Source organism: Entelurus aequoreus, linkage group LG27, assembly GCF_033978785.1.
Source record: "Entelurus aequoreus isolate RoL-2023_Sb linkage group LG27, RoL_Eaeq_v1.1, whole genome shotgun sequence".
Taxonomy (NCBI): domain Eukaryota; kingdom Metazoa; phylum Chordata; class Actinopteri; order Syngnathiformes; family Syngnathidae; genus Entelurus; species Entelurus aequoreus.
In genome coordinates, this window is record NC_084757.1 from 20705394 (window position 1) to 20721509 (window position 16116).

General features: G+C 41.6%; 1 protein-coding gene across 1 annotated transcript in view; it reads left to right on the plus strand.

The window, feature by feature from the left end:
* Positions 1 to 11166, plus strand: part of fgf22 (fibroblast growth factor 22) — a 118889-nt gene extending 107723 nt beyond the window's left edge. The window contains exon 3 of the mRNA XM_062038921.1: positions 10324 to 11166. Within this exon, the coding sequence (XP_061894905.1) occupies positions 10324 to 10518 (195 nt within the window). The 3' untranslated portion in view covers positions 10519 to 11166. The remainder of the gene's footprint in view (positions 1 to 10323) is intronic.
* The last annotated feature ends 4950 nt before the right edge of the window (positions 11167 to 16116 follow it).

Consider the following 16116-nt stretch of genomic DNA (forward strand, 5'->3'; position numbering starts at 1 on the left):
AGGACTTTGGGAAGGCCATTATAAAACCTTAATTCTAACCTGATTTAGCCATTTCTTTACCACATTTGATGTGTGTTTGGGGTCATTGTCCTGTTGGAACACCCAACAGCGCCCAAGACCCAACCTGATGATTTTAGATTGTCCTGAAGAATTTGGAGGTAATCCTTCTTTTCCATTGTCCCATTTACTCTCTGTAAAGCACCAGTTCCATTGGCAGCAAAACAGGCCCAGAGCATAATACTACCACCACCATGCTTGATGGTAGGCATGGTGTTCCTAGGATTAAAAGCCTCACCTTTTCTCCTCCAAACATATTGTTGGGTATTGTGGCCAAACAGCTCAATTTTTGTTTCATCTGACATCACATGGACAATGATAAGACCTTCTGTGGTCAGAATAAATTCATAAAAGAACCAAACTTCATGAAAGTTTTTTGTGACCAACAAGTATGTGCTCCAATCACTCTATCACAAAAAAATAAGACTTGTAGAAATTATTGGAAACTCAAGACAGCCATGATATTATGGTCTTTACAAATGTATGCAAACTTTTGACCACGACTGTACGTGATAAATGCAATATTTTTTGTGATTAATCACATCTGTTAACTTGTCATTTTTGACAGCCCTCATAATAACATCTTGTATCAGAATTACAGTGCATTAAAAAAAAAAAAAAGCGTTATATAAAAGGTCCCAGGGTTGTGAGTGTATAGTCAGAAATGTTTCCCCTTTTCTAATTACTCTGCAAATTAAAAGCATAATTTGATCTGGAACGTGTTAAAAAAAACCATGTTGCAGAATTTCAACCCAATAATATTGAAACGGAACAATTTCTTAAATGGTTTAAAAAAAATAAAAAATAAAAACGCTTAAGAAGAAAATTTTGGTTACCAAGATGGCAAAAAGTATTCTTGCTTTGACATAATGTGCTTGACACTCAGCATCAAGGTTTGGAATTGGGGGTTACAGTAAATCACCAAAAATGATTCCTGGGCGCGGCCACCGCTGCTGCTCACTGCTCCCCTCACTTCCCAGGGGGTGATCAAGGGTGATGGGTCAAATGCAGGGAATAATTTTGCCACACCTAGTGTGTGTGTGACAATCATGGGTACTTTAACTTTAAATAATGCAAACATTCCAGAATATTTGAAGCAGTGAAAAATATTTTTCAACAGTGCTGACAAGGAACAATTCCCTAATAAATCATCCAACCCAGTCACTTCTGTTGTGTCCCTTGGCGAGACACTTAGCCCACCTAGCTTCCAGTGCAGCCCACTAGTGTTTGAATGTGAATGAATGTCTGTGATCATCAGTCTAGCCCAGGACAGCTGTAGCTACACATGTAGCTTACCTCCACCAACATGTCAACGTGAACTAAATCAACAATGGGTTTAAGTGTAAAGTGCTTTGGGTCTCTCTGAAAAGGTGCTTTAAAAATCCAATGACTTAATTCTTTTAAAGAATTTTCAGATTTTAAAAAAGCTCCTATAGGAAATCATGGAAATAGAAATACCGTAAATTCCGGACTATGAGCTGTTACTTTTTACCTACGCTTTGAACCCTTGCGGCTTATAAGAAAAGCAACTTCAAATCAATGGATTTATCTTCGCTGACGGCAATAATGCAAATAGTTAAAAAAAACAAAACAAGCAAAGACACTGAAAGGGTGTGATATGGGTTGTGCTATGGTGCCATCTTTTGGACGAGTTCGCTCACTGCATGTGCTGCAGTGCCCTTCTTTTTAGACCAGGCCTGGGCAATTATTTTGGCTCGGGGGGGGGGCAAATTTAGAGAAAAAAATGTGCCTAGGGGCCGGTATATTTATGTTTAGGAACACTAATACAAAACCTCACAATAATGTCTGATGGAAAGCTAAAAACGTTATGACAGACCGCCTTAAAAAACGGAATGGAATTTTAAATTTTTTTACTGAATGAGACACCCAGAATGTACATGAAAATAAAGAATGTGGGATTTACAATATTAACTATGAACGATAAAATACTGAATATTGACAACATATGAACGCAAAGGGTAAAAAAACCCCCACCTACAATCTGATATATCACTAACCCTTGTCAAGGCCTACTTCCAGGATGTCCAGCTATGCGTGACAACTGCCGAGTACACCACAGCATGGCAACGCCTGGAGGTGGGAATCATGGCCGGCTGCACCATCTCCCCGCTGGCCTTCAACATGGCCATGGAGGTGATCATCCGGGCATCGCGATGGGTGGTTGGGGGACAGCTAATAAGACCTGGCCTGAGGCTGCCGCCTGTCAGAGCCTACATGGATGACCTCACAACACTCACCACAACCAAGGCTTGCACTGTACGGCTTCTGAGAAAGCTCCAAGAAAACATCGAGCTGGCTCGCATGAAGATCAAGCCAAGCAAGTCCAGAAGCATCTCTATTGAAAAGGGGAAACTGTCACACCACCGCTTTCATATTGGTGAGGAACCTATTCCAACAGTCTCCGAGAAGCCTGTGAAGTCCCTAGGTCGTTGGTATGATGCCTCCCTCAAAGACAAAGAGCAGGTAGATCAGCTCAGGAAGGAGGTAGCCAGCGGCCTGGAGAACATCGACAGAACCCTGCTTCCTGGCAAGCTGAAGCTCTGGTGCATGCAGTATAGACTACTTCCACGCCTATTGTGGCCACTAACCCTCTATGAAGTCCCGCTCTCTAAGGTGGAAAAGCTGGAGAGACTGGTTAGCTCATTTGCAAGGAAGTGGCTTAGCCTTCCCAGGTGCCTCAGCAGTATTGGACTCTACGGCAAAGAAATGTTAGAACTGCCCATTTCCAGTCTCTCAGAGGAGTTCAAGTGCGCCAAAGTCAGATTGGAGATGCTACTGGATTCGAGTGATCCATTTGTAGCCCAAGCTGCCCCCATCCTGGCTACTGGGAGGAAGTGGACCCCACTGGCTGCAACTGAGCAGGCTAAAGCAGCACTCAGGCACAGAGACATTGTGGGCCGAGTACAGCAGGGGAGGAGTGGTCTTGGCCTTGGGGCCAGTACACCAGCCTGGAGCAAAGCCACTCCATCTCAGAGACGCAAGCTGGTGGTCCAGGAGATACGTCGGGAAGAGGAAGCAAGAAGGTGCGCACAAGCTGTGGTAGAGAAGAGGAAGATCTCCTGGAAAGAGCTGTGGGAGATGGGGGCATTCAGGGCGAGCTTTACCATCAGGGCTGCCTACGATGTCCTGCCTTCTCCAAAAAACCTCAGCCAGTGGTATGGTGAAGACCCCACATGCCCTCTGTGTCCGAGTCCAGCAACACTGAAGCACATCCTGGTGGGCTGCAAGACCAGCCTCACCCAAGGCCTTTACACCTGGCGGCACAACCAGGTGCTAAAGTGTCTTGCAGCAGTGCTGGAAAGTCGACGGACAAGTGTCAATGCCCTTCCTCCTTCGTCATCCCGTTGGCAAGCAACAACATTTGTCCGGGAGGGCGAGGGTCAAGCCAACCTCACCCCCACAAGACCAGACACTGGACAGCTAGGCGGGGCACGGGACTGGAAACTGCTGGCAGACCTGGGCCAGAGACTCTGCTTCCCAGTTGAGATTGCGTCCACCAACCTGCGGCCAGATCTTGTTCTGTGGTCAGCTTCGCTCAGGCTCGTGTACATCATAGAGCTCACGGTGCCCTGGGAGAGTGCAATGGAGGAGGCCTACGAGCGCAAGAAGTTGAGGTACACTGAGCTTGCAGCCGATGCGCAACAACAAGGCTGGAAAGCGAGGGTACGCCCAGTGGAAGTAGGCTGCAGAGGATTCGTGGCCACCTCAACATCCAGGCTCCTCAGGGAAATGGGAGTGCGAGGGAAGGCCCACCGGCAGGCAGTGAAAGACCTCTCAAAAGCCGCTGAAAAGGGTAGTCAGTGGCTGTGGGTCAAGCTAAGGGACTCCACCTGGGCTTTCAAGTGAGTGATGGCATCTAGGGAGTGATCCTGGGACGCTGGGACTCACTGCAGAACCCTCTGGAGGTGTCGTGGGCCTATCAGCGAAACACTGAGGAAGGGGGGCGCCCACTTGATAACCCAGAGGATGCCTTCACACACTTGACCATCCCACAAAGTCGCATAGGTGTCTCAAGTATGCATTCGGGGATTGTAACATCTAGTCCTACACAACAGATCAGATCTAAGCTTTAGAACTTTGTTGTAAAAAAAAATCTCTTTCCGCGTCTGTCCCTGACACCCGCATTTCAGGCTGGCCGCTCTGGAAACACTCTGTGGAAACGCTCTCCACCCACACTGTTTGGTACTTTGTCTGAGTTACCATAGTAACTAGTATTTAATTCAAAAGCGCAGATTCCAACTATTGAAATACTTTGTATAGTTCAAGACTTACGGTAATTGAAAAACATCACTGCACATCACTATGGCAGCGAGAGTTTCCATCTTAAAGATCTAAGAAAAATGTTTGGGAATGTCCGGCGGGCCAGATTGAAAAGCTTAATGGGCCTTAGTTTGCCCAGATCTGCTTTAGACTAAGCCTTTAACCAGAAGTAAAAGTGCTGTTCCATCTTCTAAATATCCATAGCGTTTCTACTCGTATGGATTCCTCAATCATCACTCCAAGCAATGTTTACAATATAAATACAAAAAATTTTTACTTATTAAAACATCCCATGTGTGATGTATGTAGGAGTATTTTCATGCATATTTGTACATGCTATCGTGATGTAATGAAGCTGGCGCTGTTAGCATTAGCAAATATGCTAACACGTTTAAGAGTGTCTGTGTCAGTATTATTAACTTACAATGGCATTGTTTCTGTATTGTTTCAGTTTAGTAAATTCACCAAAACGTCACCGTGGAGTTATTGAGTCTGTTTAGCTCAGGGGTGTCAAACTCATCTTAGCTCAGGTGGCCGCATGGAGGAAAATCTGTGTATACGCGGGCCGGACTATTACAATCATGGCATTAATACTAAAAAATAAAGACAACTTCAGATTGTTTTCTGTGTCTTACTTTAGCCAAAAATAGAACAAACACATTCTGAAAATATTACAATAAAAATATAGAAAAAAATACCGGCAGCGGTAAAGTTTAGATCCATGAAGGAAAGAAGAAAGTGAATGAATGTTTATCGCTGAATAAATTTACATATGCATAAAAAAATATTTTCTTTTGTATTATTTGTTTTAATTAATCAAATAAAGTTTATGGCAACCTTTTGCCAAAACACAATATAGAATGTGAGATATAACAGGATAATGCATACATTTATCATTTGTTTTCAAAACGCTTACAAAAAAGTGGGACCCCAAAAATCTACTGTGGGACCCCATTTTTATGCCTTGATGGGGTCCTTGGGACCCCATTTTGAAAATTCCTAGCGCCAACACCGATGGAGTATTGGTGCGTGCAAAACAGCAGCAGGCGGCTGTGGCCTGCGGGCTGGTTCTAATAGTAATCAAATATCATCCCGGGGGCCATAGATCATTCATTTGCGGGCCGGATCTGGCCCGCGGGCCTTGACTTTGACACATAGGATTTAGCTGATTGGAGAGCTAGCTGCCACAGCTAGTGGGTTCATGACGATGATGTCAGTTTTGTTTGATCAGCAGTTTTACTGCCGTGTTACAGGCACCGTTTGGAAACAATTAAGGTATGTAAATAAATATTTACAAAATCTTTCTATGTAAATAACTCATGTCACAACGTATATATCTGCGACTTATAGTCCGGTGCAGCTAATATATGGAATCATAATTGTTTTTAAATATGGTAATCAGTTCCAGGGTCAAGCTAAAACCCGCATTAACTGTACAGACAATGTTTAAAGTAACATTTTAAAATGAACCTGCATTCAGGTGTAAAAAGAAGCTAAGCCGCGTTAAAGGTGCTGTTTGCAGCGGTTGGAGGGTGCTCATGTTTGAACGAGCTGCAATGATCTCAAATATCTTACTCGCCGGTTTGACTGAGACACAGCAACCACATGTGTTTTTAAAGCCTTTCCTTCTCAAAGATCTCGCCCGCTAATGGTCTGTGCGACAGGCATGCACGTCTGTGCAAGACAGCTGTGATTGACAGCCATGAACGTCAACCATTCCATTCGGGTCAAACGGCAATTTTTTTTACACATTTATGTGTTACATCTGTTCTCTTAAACCATTATTGGTAACATATTGGTGGGCTGCTAAGGTTTTTTGGTTTTAAAACATTTTAATTTGGAGCCCGCTGAAAATTGCACTTTTACAAAAGCCAAAACCAGTGAAGTTGGCACGTTGTGTAAATCGCAAATAAAAACAAAATACAATGATTAGCAAATCCTTTTTAGCCTATATTCAATTGAATAGACTGCAAAGACAAGATAATTAACGTATAAACTGGAAAACTTTGTTATTTTATGCAAATGTTAGCTCATTTGGAATTTGATGCCTGCAACATGTTTCAAAAAAGCTGGCACAAGTGGCAAAAAAGACTGAGAAAGTTGAGGAATGCTCATCAAACACTTATGTGGAACATTACACAAGTGAACAAGCTAATTGGGAACAGGTGGGTGCCAAGATTGGGTATAAAAGCAGCTTCACAAACAAGGATGGGGCGAGGGTCACCACTTTGTGAACAAACGCGTGAGCAAATTGTCCAACAGTTTAAGAACAACATTTCTCAACAAGCTATTGCAAGGAATTTAGGGATTTCACCGCCTACGGTCCGTAATATCATCAAAAGATTCAGAGAATCTGGAGAAATCACTGCAAGTAAGCGATGATATTACATAACTTCAATCCCTCAGGCGGCACTGCATCAAAAAGCGACATCAGTGTGTAAAGGTTATCACAACATGGGCTCAGGAACACTTCAGGAAACCACTACATCTGTAAGTGCAAGTTAAAACTCTACTATGCAAAGTGAAAGCCGTTTATCAACAACACCCAGAAACGCTGCTGGCTTCGCTGGGCCTGAGTTCATCTAAGATGGACTGATGCAAAGTGGAAAAGTGTTCTGTGGTCTGACGAGTCCATATTTCAAATTGTTTTTGGAAACTGTGGACGTCGTGTCCTCCAGAACAAAGAGGAAAAGAACCATCCGGATTGTTATAGACGCAAAGTTCAAAAGCCAGCATCTGTGATGGTATGGGGGTGTATTAGTGCCCAAGGCATGGGTAACTTACACATCTGTGAAGGCACCATTAATGCTGTAAGATGTAAAAAACAAGAAACAGTCCTAAATTTCTTTTTCTTTTTTTTTAAAGCATGATTTGTGTTGCAAAAGTTTACCATCCTTACAAGTCACAAATGTAAAAGAAGTTAACCACAACAACAAAATACTCAATATTAACTTTGATAAGAAGTGCTGGTAAGATAAGACGCTGGAATCTTACTGCTTCGTAACTTCTTTTTCGAAACACTGTTTTGGAATAAATATTGCGAAAAATACCAAAGAAAAAAACATTTGCGTCAGAGGCGCATTTTTTACCGAATATTTGGGTACAATTGTACCACCTTTCAGGTGTTCCACTAGGAAATTCTACTGTTTTGAGTTGGTTAAGCTGCTTAAGCGTTTACATAAAAGAATACCAACGAGTCGTCAATTACCATATTGACTCAAATATGGCGAAATTTGTTTCCCCTAAAAACATGATTTGATGATTTTTGTCAAACAATTCTTATTTGAAAATAAAGCGATTCTCCAATAGTCTGAGTCGTCTTATATTTGGGTCAATACAGTACTTGAAAAGTGTCCTTTTGAAATCGACCAAATACTTCTCTTAAACTAAACCAGGGTGTTCAAACTTTTTCCTGAAAAATCAAAGCATGCAGAAGCCATTTTTATTTTATTTTATTTTTTCAAAATGTCATACTTAGATTTTTTTTTACCTTAAGAGTTCCCCTCAAGTTTGGTCCTGGGAAGCCAGAAGGGTCTCAGTCACAAAAATGTTGAAAATATGTCTTTTTTTTTTTTTAAACATAAATCTGTAGATCAACTTCTAGTCTGTCTGTTGATATAAAGTTTTCATATTTTTATATTTGTTGCCCTTTTTGTTAGAGAAATCCCTTTTTTAATGACAAAAACACAAAATATGCAACATTTTTTCCCCAAAAAATTGTCAAGCTGGAATATTTGACGTCAAGAAATTGGAGCCTTAAATACGTCGATAATTTATAACATTGATTTTGATTCCTTGTTTTTTCCTTCTTTTTTTTTCTAGTAATGATAGTTTAAAAAAAAAAATCCCAACAAAAGGGCCCAATTCAGAAAAATTTTAAAAATAAGTCATACATTATTTTTTACTTCCAATGCTTAAATATCAATATAAACTTCAGGTCTGTCATTTATAAGTATTTTTTTTATGTTTTTTGTTTTGTTAATAGATGTCCTTTTAGTCATTGGAAATACACAAAACATGTAAAAGTTGCTCTAAAATATATTTCAAAGTGGAATATTTCACTTGACGTAATCGGAGCCTTCGATTGGTCAAATATTCATATCATTGATTTTGATGCATCATTGTTTGTTGTGCAAGGACAGTTTTAAAGACAAATACAGCCTGCATGGTATCTTTATGTTGTCGGAGTCAAGATTGCAACTTTTTCTCGTAATATTTCACCTGTTTGCCCTTTTATTCCACTTTTTTATAATAGTATTTTAAAATGTGCTTCGGGCTGTAAAAAAAAAAGGAGGCTGTGGGCCATAAATTGGCAGACGATGGCGTGGAACACCGCAGAGGCCACCACAGTGTATATGTTTTTGTTTTGTTTTGTTTTTTTACTTTTGTAGCTGTATGTAGAAGATCTTTCTGTGTGGAGTTTGCATGTTCTCCCCGTGACTGCGTGGGTTCCCTCCGGGTACACCGGCTTCCTCCCACCTCCAATACATGCACCTGGGGATAGGTTGATTGGCAACACTAAAATTGGCCCTAGTGTGTGAATGTGAGTGTGAATGTCGTCCGTCTATCTGTTTTGGCCCTGCAATGAGGTGGCGACTTGTCCAGGGTGAACTCCGCCTTCCGCCCAAATGCAGCTGAGAAAGGGACAAGCGATAGAAAATGGATGGATGGATGTAGAAATGGCTGGTTGCATCAGCTCTGCTCTTTTAATGTCTTTTATGTCCTTTGTGTTCTTTGATGTTTCCCTCTTACACACATGCTTATGTGTGCTATGGCTATGAGATTATTTTTAGAGATGTCCGATAATATCGGACTGCCGATATTATCGGCCGATAAATGCTTAAAAATGTAATATCGGAAATTATTGGTATCTGTTTCAAAATTATCGGTATCGGTTACAAAAAGTAAAATTTATGACTATTTAAAACGCCGCTGTACGGAGTAGTACACGGACGTAGGGAGAAGTACAGAGCGCCAATAAACCTTAAAGGCACTGCCTTTACGTGCCGGCCCAATCACATAATATCCACGGCTTTTCACACACACAAGTGAATGCAACGCATACTTGGTCAACAGCCATACAGGTCACACTGAGGGTTGTCGTATAAACAACTTTAACACTGTTACAAATATGCGCCACACTGTGAACCCACACCAAACAAGAATGACAAACACATTTCGGGAGAACATCCGCACCGTAACACAACATAAACACAACAGAACAAATACCCAGAACCCCTTGCAGCACTAATTCTTCCGGGACGCTACAATCTACACCCCCGCTACTCCCTACACCCCCCCCCCGCCCCAACCCCGCCCACCTCAACCTCCTCATGCTCTCTCAGGGAGAGCATTTCCCAAATTCCAAGCTGCTGTTTTGAGGCATGTTAAAAAAAATAAAGCACTTTGTGACTTCAATAATAAATATGGCAGTGCCATGTTGGCATTTTTTTCCATAACTTGAGTTGATTTATTTTGAAAAACCTTGTTACATTGTTTAATGCATCCAGCGGGGCATCACAATAATGTGTTAATTCCACGACTGTATATACCGGTATCGGTAATTAGGAGTTGGACAATATCGTAATATCGGATATCGGGAAAAAAAGCCATTATCGGACATCTCTAGTTATTTTTTTTCTTGGCCTCAGTCTGGACCCAGGCTTGGACTGAATAATAAAAAAAATAAAAGTTTTTACCTGTTTGTCACCTTTTTTGTAAGGGGCGCCGGAAGTTGGCAGACCCGTCAGCGATCCTGTTCTGTCTCCCTGTAATGTTTGTCTGCTCTTGAATGGTACTGTGCTGAAAATCTTAATTTCCCCTTGGGGATTAATAAAGTATTTCTGATTCTGAAATGGTCCCCGGACCGCACTTCGGACACCCCTGACATAGAACAGTAACATCTGATCGCGTATTTTAGAGCAGCAGTTTCTCCGTCCAACCATACTTGTGGCTAACAGCCTTTCTTGTTCCGTCTCCATGCAGATCAAGTACAACCCCAGCTGCAAGTTCAAGGAGCGTATCGAGGAGAACGGCTACAACACGTACGCCTCCCTCCGCTGGAAGCACGGCGGCCGGCAGATGTTCGTCTCCCTCAACGGGCGGGGAAAGCCACGCCGAGGCCACAAGGCTCGGCGAAGACACCCGTCCACTCACTTCCTGCCCATGCTGCCCTCCTAGCTCGCCCCCCCGCGCCCGGCCTTCTTTGGACCTGGACGGCCTTGTTTATTTTGACCCTAACCTTCCTTCCGTGTCAGATACATTGGATCAGATCTGTGACATTTGTTTGTAGACGTAGTTTGTGCTTTTAAGTTATTTTCTAAAGACTGTAAACACAGCAGAGTGGTATTATCCTCAGGCTGTGTGTGTGACTGAGTGTGTGTGTGCGCGCGTGTGTGTGTGTGTGTGTGTGTGTGTGTGTGTGTGTGGACACTCAACTGGAGCTTCACATGGACTGCTTTTAGTTAACAGTCAACAAGTAAGGGATGCATCTAGGCCCGCAGAGACGAGACTATCACTGTCCTCACCGTCGCCTTGGATATTGGACTTCTGCGAAAGAGACCTCATGAGAAAATTCGACGTCATGTCTTCACGTGATGAGAACACGGTGGAAATAGGTGGACACTTTCTAGCATTTTTTTTTTTTTTTTTAAATGATCTGTTTGTAAAGCAACAGGCATGCGACTCTGAAGATGGCTTCTGTAAAGTCCAACTAACCTTTCCATCACATCATAGACTGTACTGTAGCTACATTCCATGTGACTGACGTAGCGGCCAGATCACAAGCATTTTCTACACTAAACAAAATGTTAACATTTTCCCACTCTACAACAAGGCTAATAAAACATTTAATATATTCAAGATAGTCTGTGCTCTTAATTGCCACGCAAGTGTGAAAAGAAGTCGATCGCCCTAAAAACAATACCTTAACCTCTTAAAGGCCACTACTACTGAAATTATTTTTTTTTATTGAAACGGGGATAGCAGATCCATTCTATGTGTGAAACTTGATCATTTCGCAATATTGCCATATTTTTGCTGAAAGGATTTAGTATAGAACAACGACAATAAAGTTCGCAACTTTTGGTCTCTGATAAAAAAAAAGCCTTGCCCCTACCGGAAGTAGCGTGACGTCACAGGAGGAAGGACTGCTCACAATTTCCCATTGTTTTCAATGCAGCGAGAGAGATTCGGACCGAGAAAGTGACGATTACCCCATTAATTTGAGCGAGGATGAAAGATTTGTGGATGAGGAACGTGAGAGTGAAGGACTAGCGTGCAGTGCAGGACGTATCTTTTTTCGCTCTGACCGTAACTTGGGTACAAGGGTTCATTGGATTCCACACTCTCTCCTTTTTCTATTGTGGATCACGGATTTGTATTTTAAACCACCTCGGATACTATATCCTCTTGAAAATGAGAGTCGAGAACGCGAAATGGACATTCACAGTGACTTTTATCTCCACGAAAATACATCGGTGAAGCTCTTTAGCTACGGAGCTAACGTGATAGCATCGTGCTTAAATGCAGATAGAAACAAAATAAATAAACCCCTAACTGGAAGGATAGACATAAAATCAACAATACTATTAAACCATGGACATGTAAATACACGGTTAATGCTTTCCAGGCTGGCGAAGCTTAACAATGCTGTTGCTAACGACGCCATTGAAGCTAACTTAGCAACGGGACCTCACAGAGCTATGCCAAAAACATTAGCTATCCACCTACACCAGCCAGCCCTCATCTGCTCATCAACACCCGTGCTCACCTGCGTTCCAGCGATCGACGGAGCGACGATAGACTTCACCCGATCATAGATGCGGTCGGCAGCCCGGAGACGGAGGAAGTCAAGGTGAGGTCGCCGGCTAGCGCGTCTGCTATCCATCTCAAAGTCCTCCTGGTTGTGTTGCTGTAGTCCGCCGCTAATACACCGATCCCACCTACAACTTTCTTCTTTGCAGTCTCCATTGTTCATTAAACAAATTGCAAAAGATTCACCAACACAGATGTCCAGAATATTGTGGAATTTTGAGATGAAAACAGAGCTTTTTGTATTGGATTCAATGGGACCGAATACTTCCGTTTCAACGATTGACGTCACGCGCATACGTCGTCATTCATTCATTTCAACCGGAAGTTTAGCGGGAAATTTAAAATTGCACTTTATAAGTTAACCCGGCCATATTGGCATGTGTTGCAATGTTAAGATTTCATCATTGATATATAAACTATCAGACTGCGTGGTCGGTAGTAGTGGGTTTCAGTAGGCCTTTAACCTCTTAAGGCCCAAGCTGTCTGTTTACATGTTTTTTTATTTCTCTTTGTTATTTGTGCTTATTGGATCCTAATTAGAATAAAAAAACTAAGAATCATATTTTTATATGATGTACTTAGTCCATAAGTAACAAACGTGTACTTCATGTTTAGTGACATGCTAATACTTATTTTTACACTTTTTTTTCCAAATTCCATTGTATGTTATACTCTTCTGACACCACCAGATGGCAGTATAAGTGTCCACATAAGGGCCATAAGACCCCAATTCAGTAGTGTACACAATTTTGGCAATACGAGCTAAAAGGTGCTGTCCACGCATGTGGCCACTAAGGCCTTTAGAGCAGTGGTTCTTAACCTGGGTTTGATCGAACCCTAGGGGTTCGGTGAGTCGGGCTCAGGGGTTCGGCAGCGGTCAAGACACACCCAACTCATCATGTAAATAAAAATTTCTCCCTATCGGCGTATTACGGATACGGCAACAGCAGAAGTCAGACTGATTTGCAGGTGTGTAATTTGTTGTGAGTTCATGCACTGTGTTGGTTTTGTTCTTTGAACAAGGTGATGATCATGCACGATTCATTTTGTGCACCAGTAAAAAAACATGGTAACACTTTAATATGGGGAACAATTAGTTGCTTATTAACATGCAAATTAGTAACATATTGGCTCTTAAAGGCCTACTGAAACCCACTACTACCGACCACGCAGTCTGATAGTTTATATATCAATGAGGAAATCTTAACATTGCAACACATGCCAATACGGCCGGGTTAACTTATAAAGTGACATCTAAAATTTCCCGGGAAATATCCGGCTGAAACGTCGCGGTATGATGACTTATGCGCGTGACGTAGTCAGTTTAACGGAAGTTATGGTACCCCGTAGAATCCTATACAAAAAGCTCTGTTTTCATTTCATAATTCCACAGTATTCTGGACATCTTTTGCAATTTGTTTAATGAACAATGAAGGCTGCAAAGAAGACAGTTGTAGGTGGGATCGGTGTATTAGCAGCGGACTACAGCAACACAACCAGGAGGACTTTGTTGGAGAGCAGACGCGCTAGCCGGCAACCTCACCTTGACTTCCTACATCTCCGGGCCGCCAAACGCATCGGGTGAAGTCCTTCGTCCTTCCGCCGATCGCCGGAACGCAGGTGAGCACGGGTGTTGATGAGCAGATGAGGGCTGGCTGGCGTAGGTGGAGAGCTAATGTTTTTAGCATAGCTCTGTGCAGTCCGGTTGCTAAGTAGGCTTCAATGGCGTCGTTAGCACAGCATTGTTAACCTTCGCCAGCCTGGAAAGCATTAACCATGTATTTACATGTCCACGGTTTAATAGTATTGTTGATTTTCTATCTATCCTTCCAGTCAGGGGTTTATTTTTTTTGTTTCTATATGCAGTTAAAGCACGATGCTATCACGTTAGCTCGTAGCTAAAGCGTTTCGCCGATGTATTGTCGTGGAGATAAAAGTCACTGTGAATGTCCATTTCGCGTTCTCGACTCTCATTTTCAAGAGGATATAGTATCCGAGGTGGTTTAAAATACAAATCCGTGATCCACAATAGAAAAAGGAAAGAGTACATAGTTCTGTGAGGTCCGGTTGCTAAGTTGCTAAATTAGCCTTAGCGTCGTTAGCAACAGCATAGTTAAGCCTTACCAGGCTGAGAATTTTTAACCGTGTAGTTACATGTACATGGTTTAATATTATTGTTGGTCTTCTGTCTATCCTTCCAGTCAGGGGTTTATTTATTTTGTTTCTATCTTCATTTGAGAATGATGCTAACACGTTAGCTCAGTAGCTAAGTGTGTCACCGATGTATTGTCTTGGAGATAAAAGTCACTTTAAATGTCCATTTCGCGTGCTCGACTCTCATTTTCAAGAGGATATAGTATCCGAGGTGGTTTAAAATACAAATCCGTGATCCACAATAGAAAAAGGAGAGTGTGGAATCCAATGAGCCAGCTTGTACCTAAGTTACGGTCAGAGCGAAAAAAGATACGTCCATCACTGCCTCTCAAGTCCTTCACTGTAACGTTCCTCATCTACGAATCTTTCATCCTCGCTCAAATTAATGGGGTAATCGTCACTTTCTCGGTCCGAATCTCTCTCGCTCCATTGTAAACAATGGGGAATTGTGAGGAATACTAGCTCCTGTGACGTCACGCTACTTCCGGTACAGGCAAGGCTTTTTTTTATCATCGAGCAAAAGTTGCGAACTTTATCGTCGATTTTCTCTACTAAATCCTTTCAGCAAAAATATGGCAATTTCGCGAAATGATCAAGTATGACACATAGAATGGATCTGCTATTCCCGTTTAAATAAAAAAAAATCATTTCAGTAGGCCTTTAACTAGTCATTATTAAGTACTTATTAATGTCTTATTCGGCATGGCCTTATTATAACCCTGACCCTGGCCCTAACCCTTTAACCCTAATCCTAACCAAATAACTCTAAATTAAGTCTTTGTTACTTAGAATATGTTCCCCATACTAAAATGTTACCAAAAACATATAACTTTGTCTTGAATTTGAAAAAAAACAACATTTTATTTTTCCCTAAAGAAGGGTTCGGTGAATGCGCATATGAAACTGGTGGGGTTCGGTACCTCCAACAAGGTTAAGAACCACTGCTTTAGAGGTTAACTCAGGGGTGTCAAACTCATCTTAGATCGGGGGCCACATGGAGAAAAATCTACTCTAAAGTGGGCCGGACTGGTAAAATCACGGCACGATAACTTAAAAATAAAGACAAATGCGGATTGTTTTCTGTGTTTAAAAACAGAACAAGCACATTCTGAAATTGTACAAATCATAATGTTTTTTGTTTTACTTTACAGTTACATGTTGCAGTTAATAGTATACATACTTTATTTGTCGTTATTTATACTTTCTGAATAAATTACGTGATAATGTTCATCAGTCAACTCATTGGTGTTAATTTTCAATCTATCAAGATAAAAAAAAGTATATCAAGATCAAATTACCATTTTTTATTTATGTAGTTTGATCATTTTTCTCGACTGATCATGTGATTTATTTTGTACATATGTAGCATCATCTACAAAGATACAAATAATTGCTATTGCGACATCCAGTGGACACATTTAGAACAGCTTTTTCTTTCATTCTAAAATTTCAGGTTCATTTTTATACTTAAACTCATCCGGCGGGCCGGATAAAACCTGCTCGCGGGCCTGATCCGGCCCTCTGGCCGTACGTTTGACACCACTGCCTTAACTGCAATATGAAAAAATAAAAAGGTTCAGAATGTGCAGCAGGAGCCTGCAAAGTGTGGCCTGGGGGACAATTTTGAAAATACAATTAAACAAGAACACTTTTTTAAAAAGCAGCAAAAGGCTGTAGTGTAACAAGTGTTTTTTCTTTCTTTAAATTGAGTCTAATAATGTCTTAGCATGCAGGTACGAAATTAAAAATATAAAAATCGTCACTGCATCTTTTTATTTTGGAGTATGTGCTCTAAAGTTTGAGGGAACC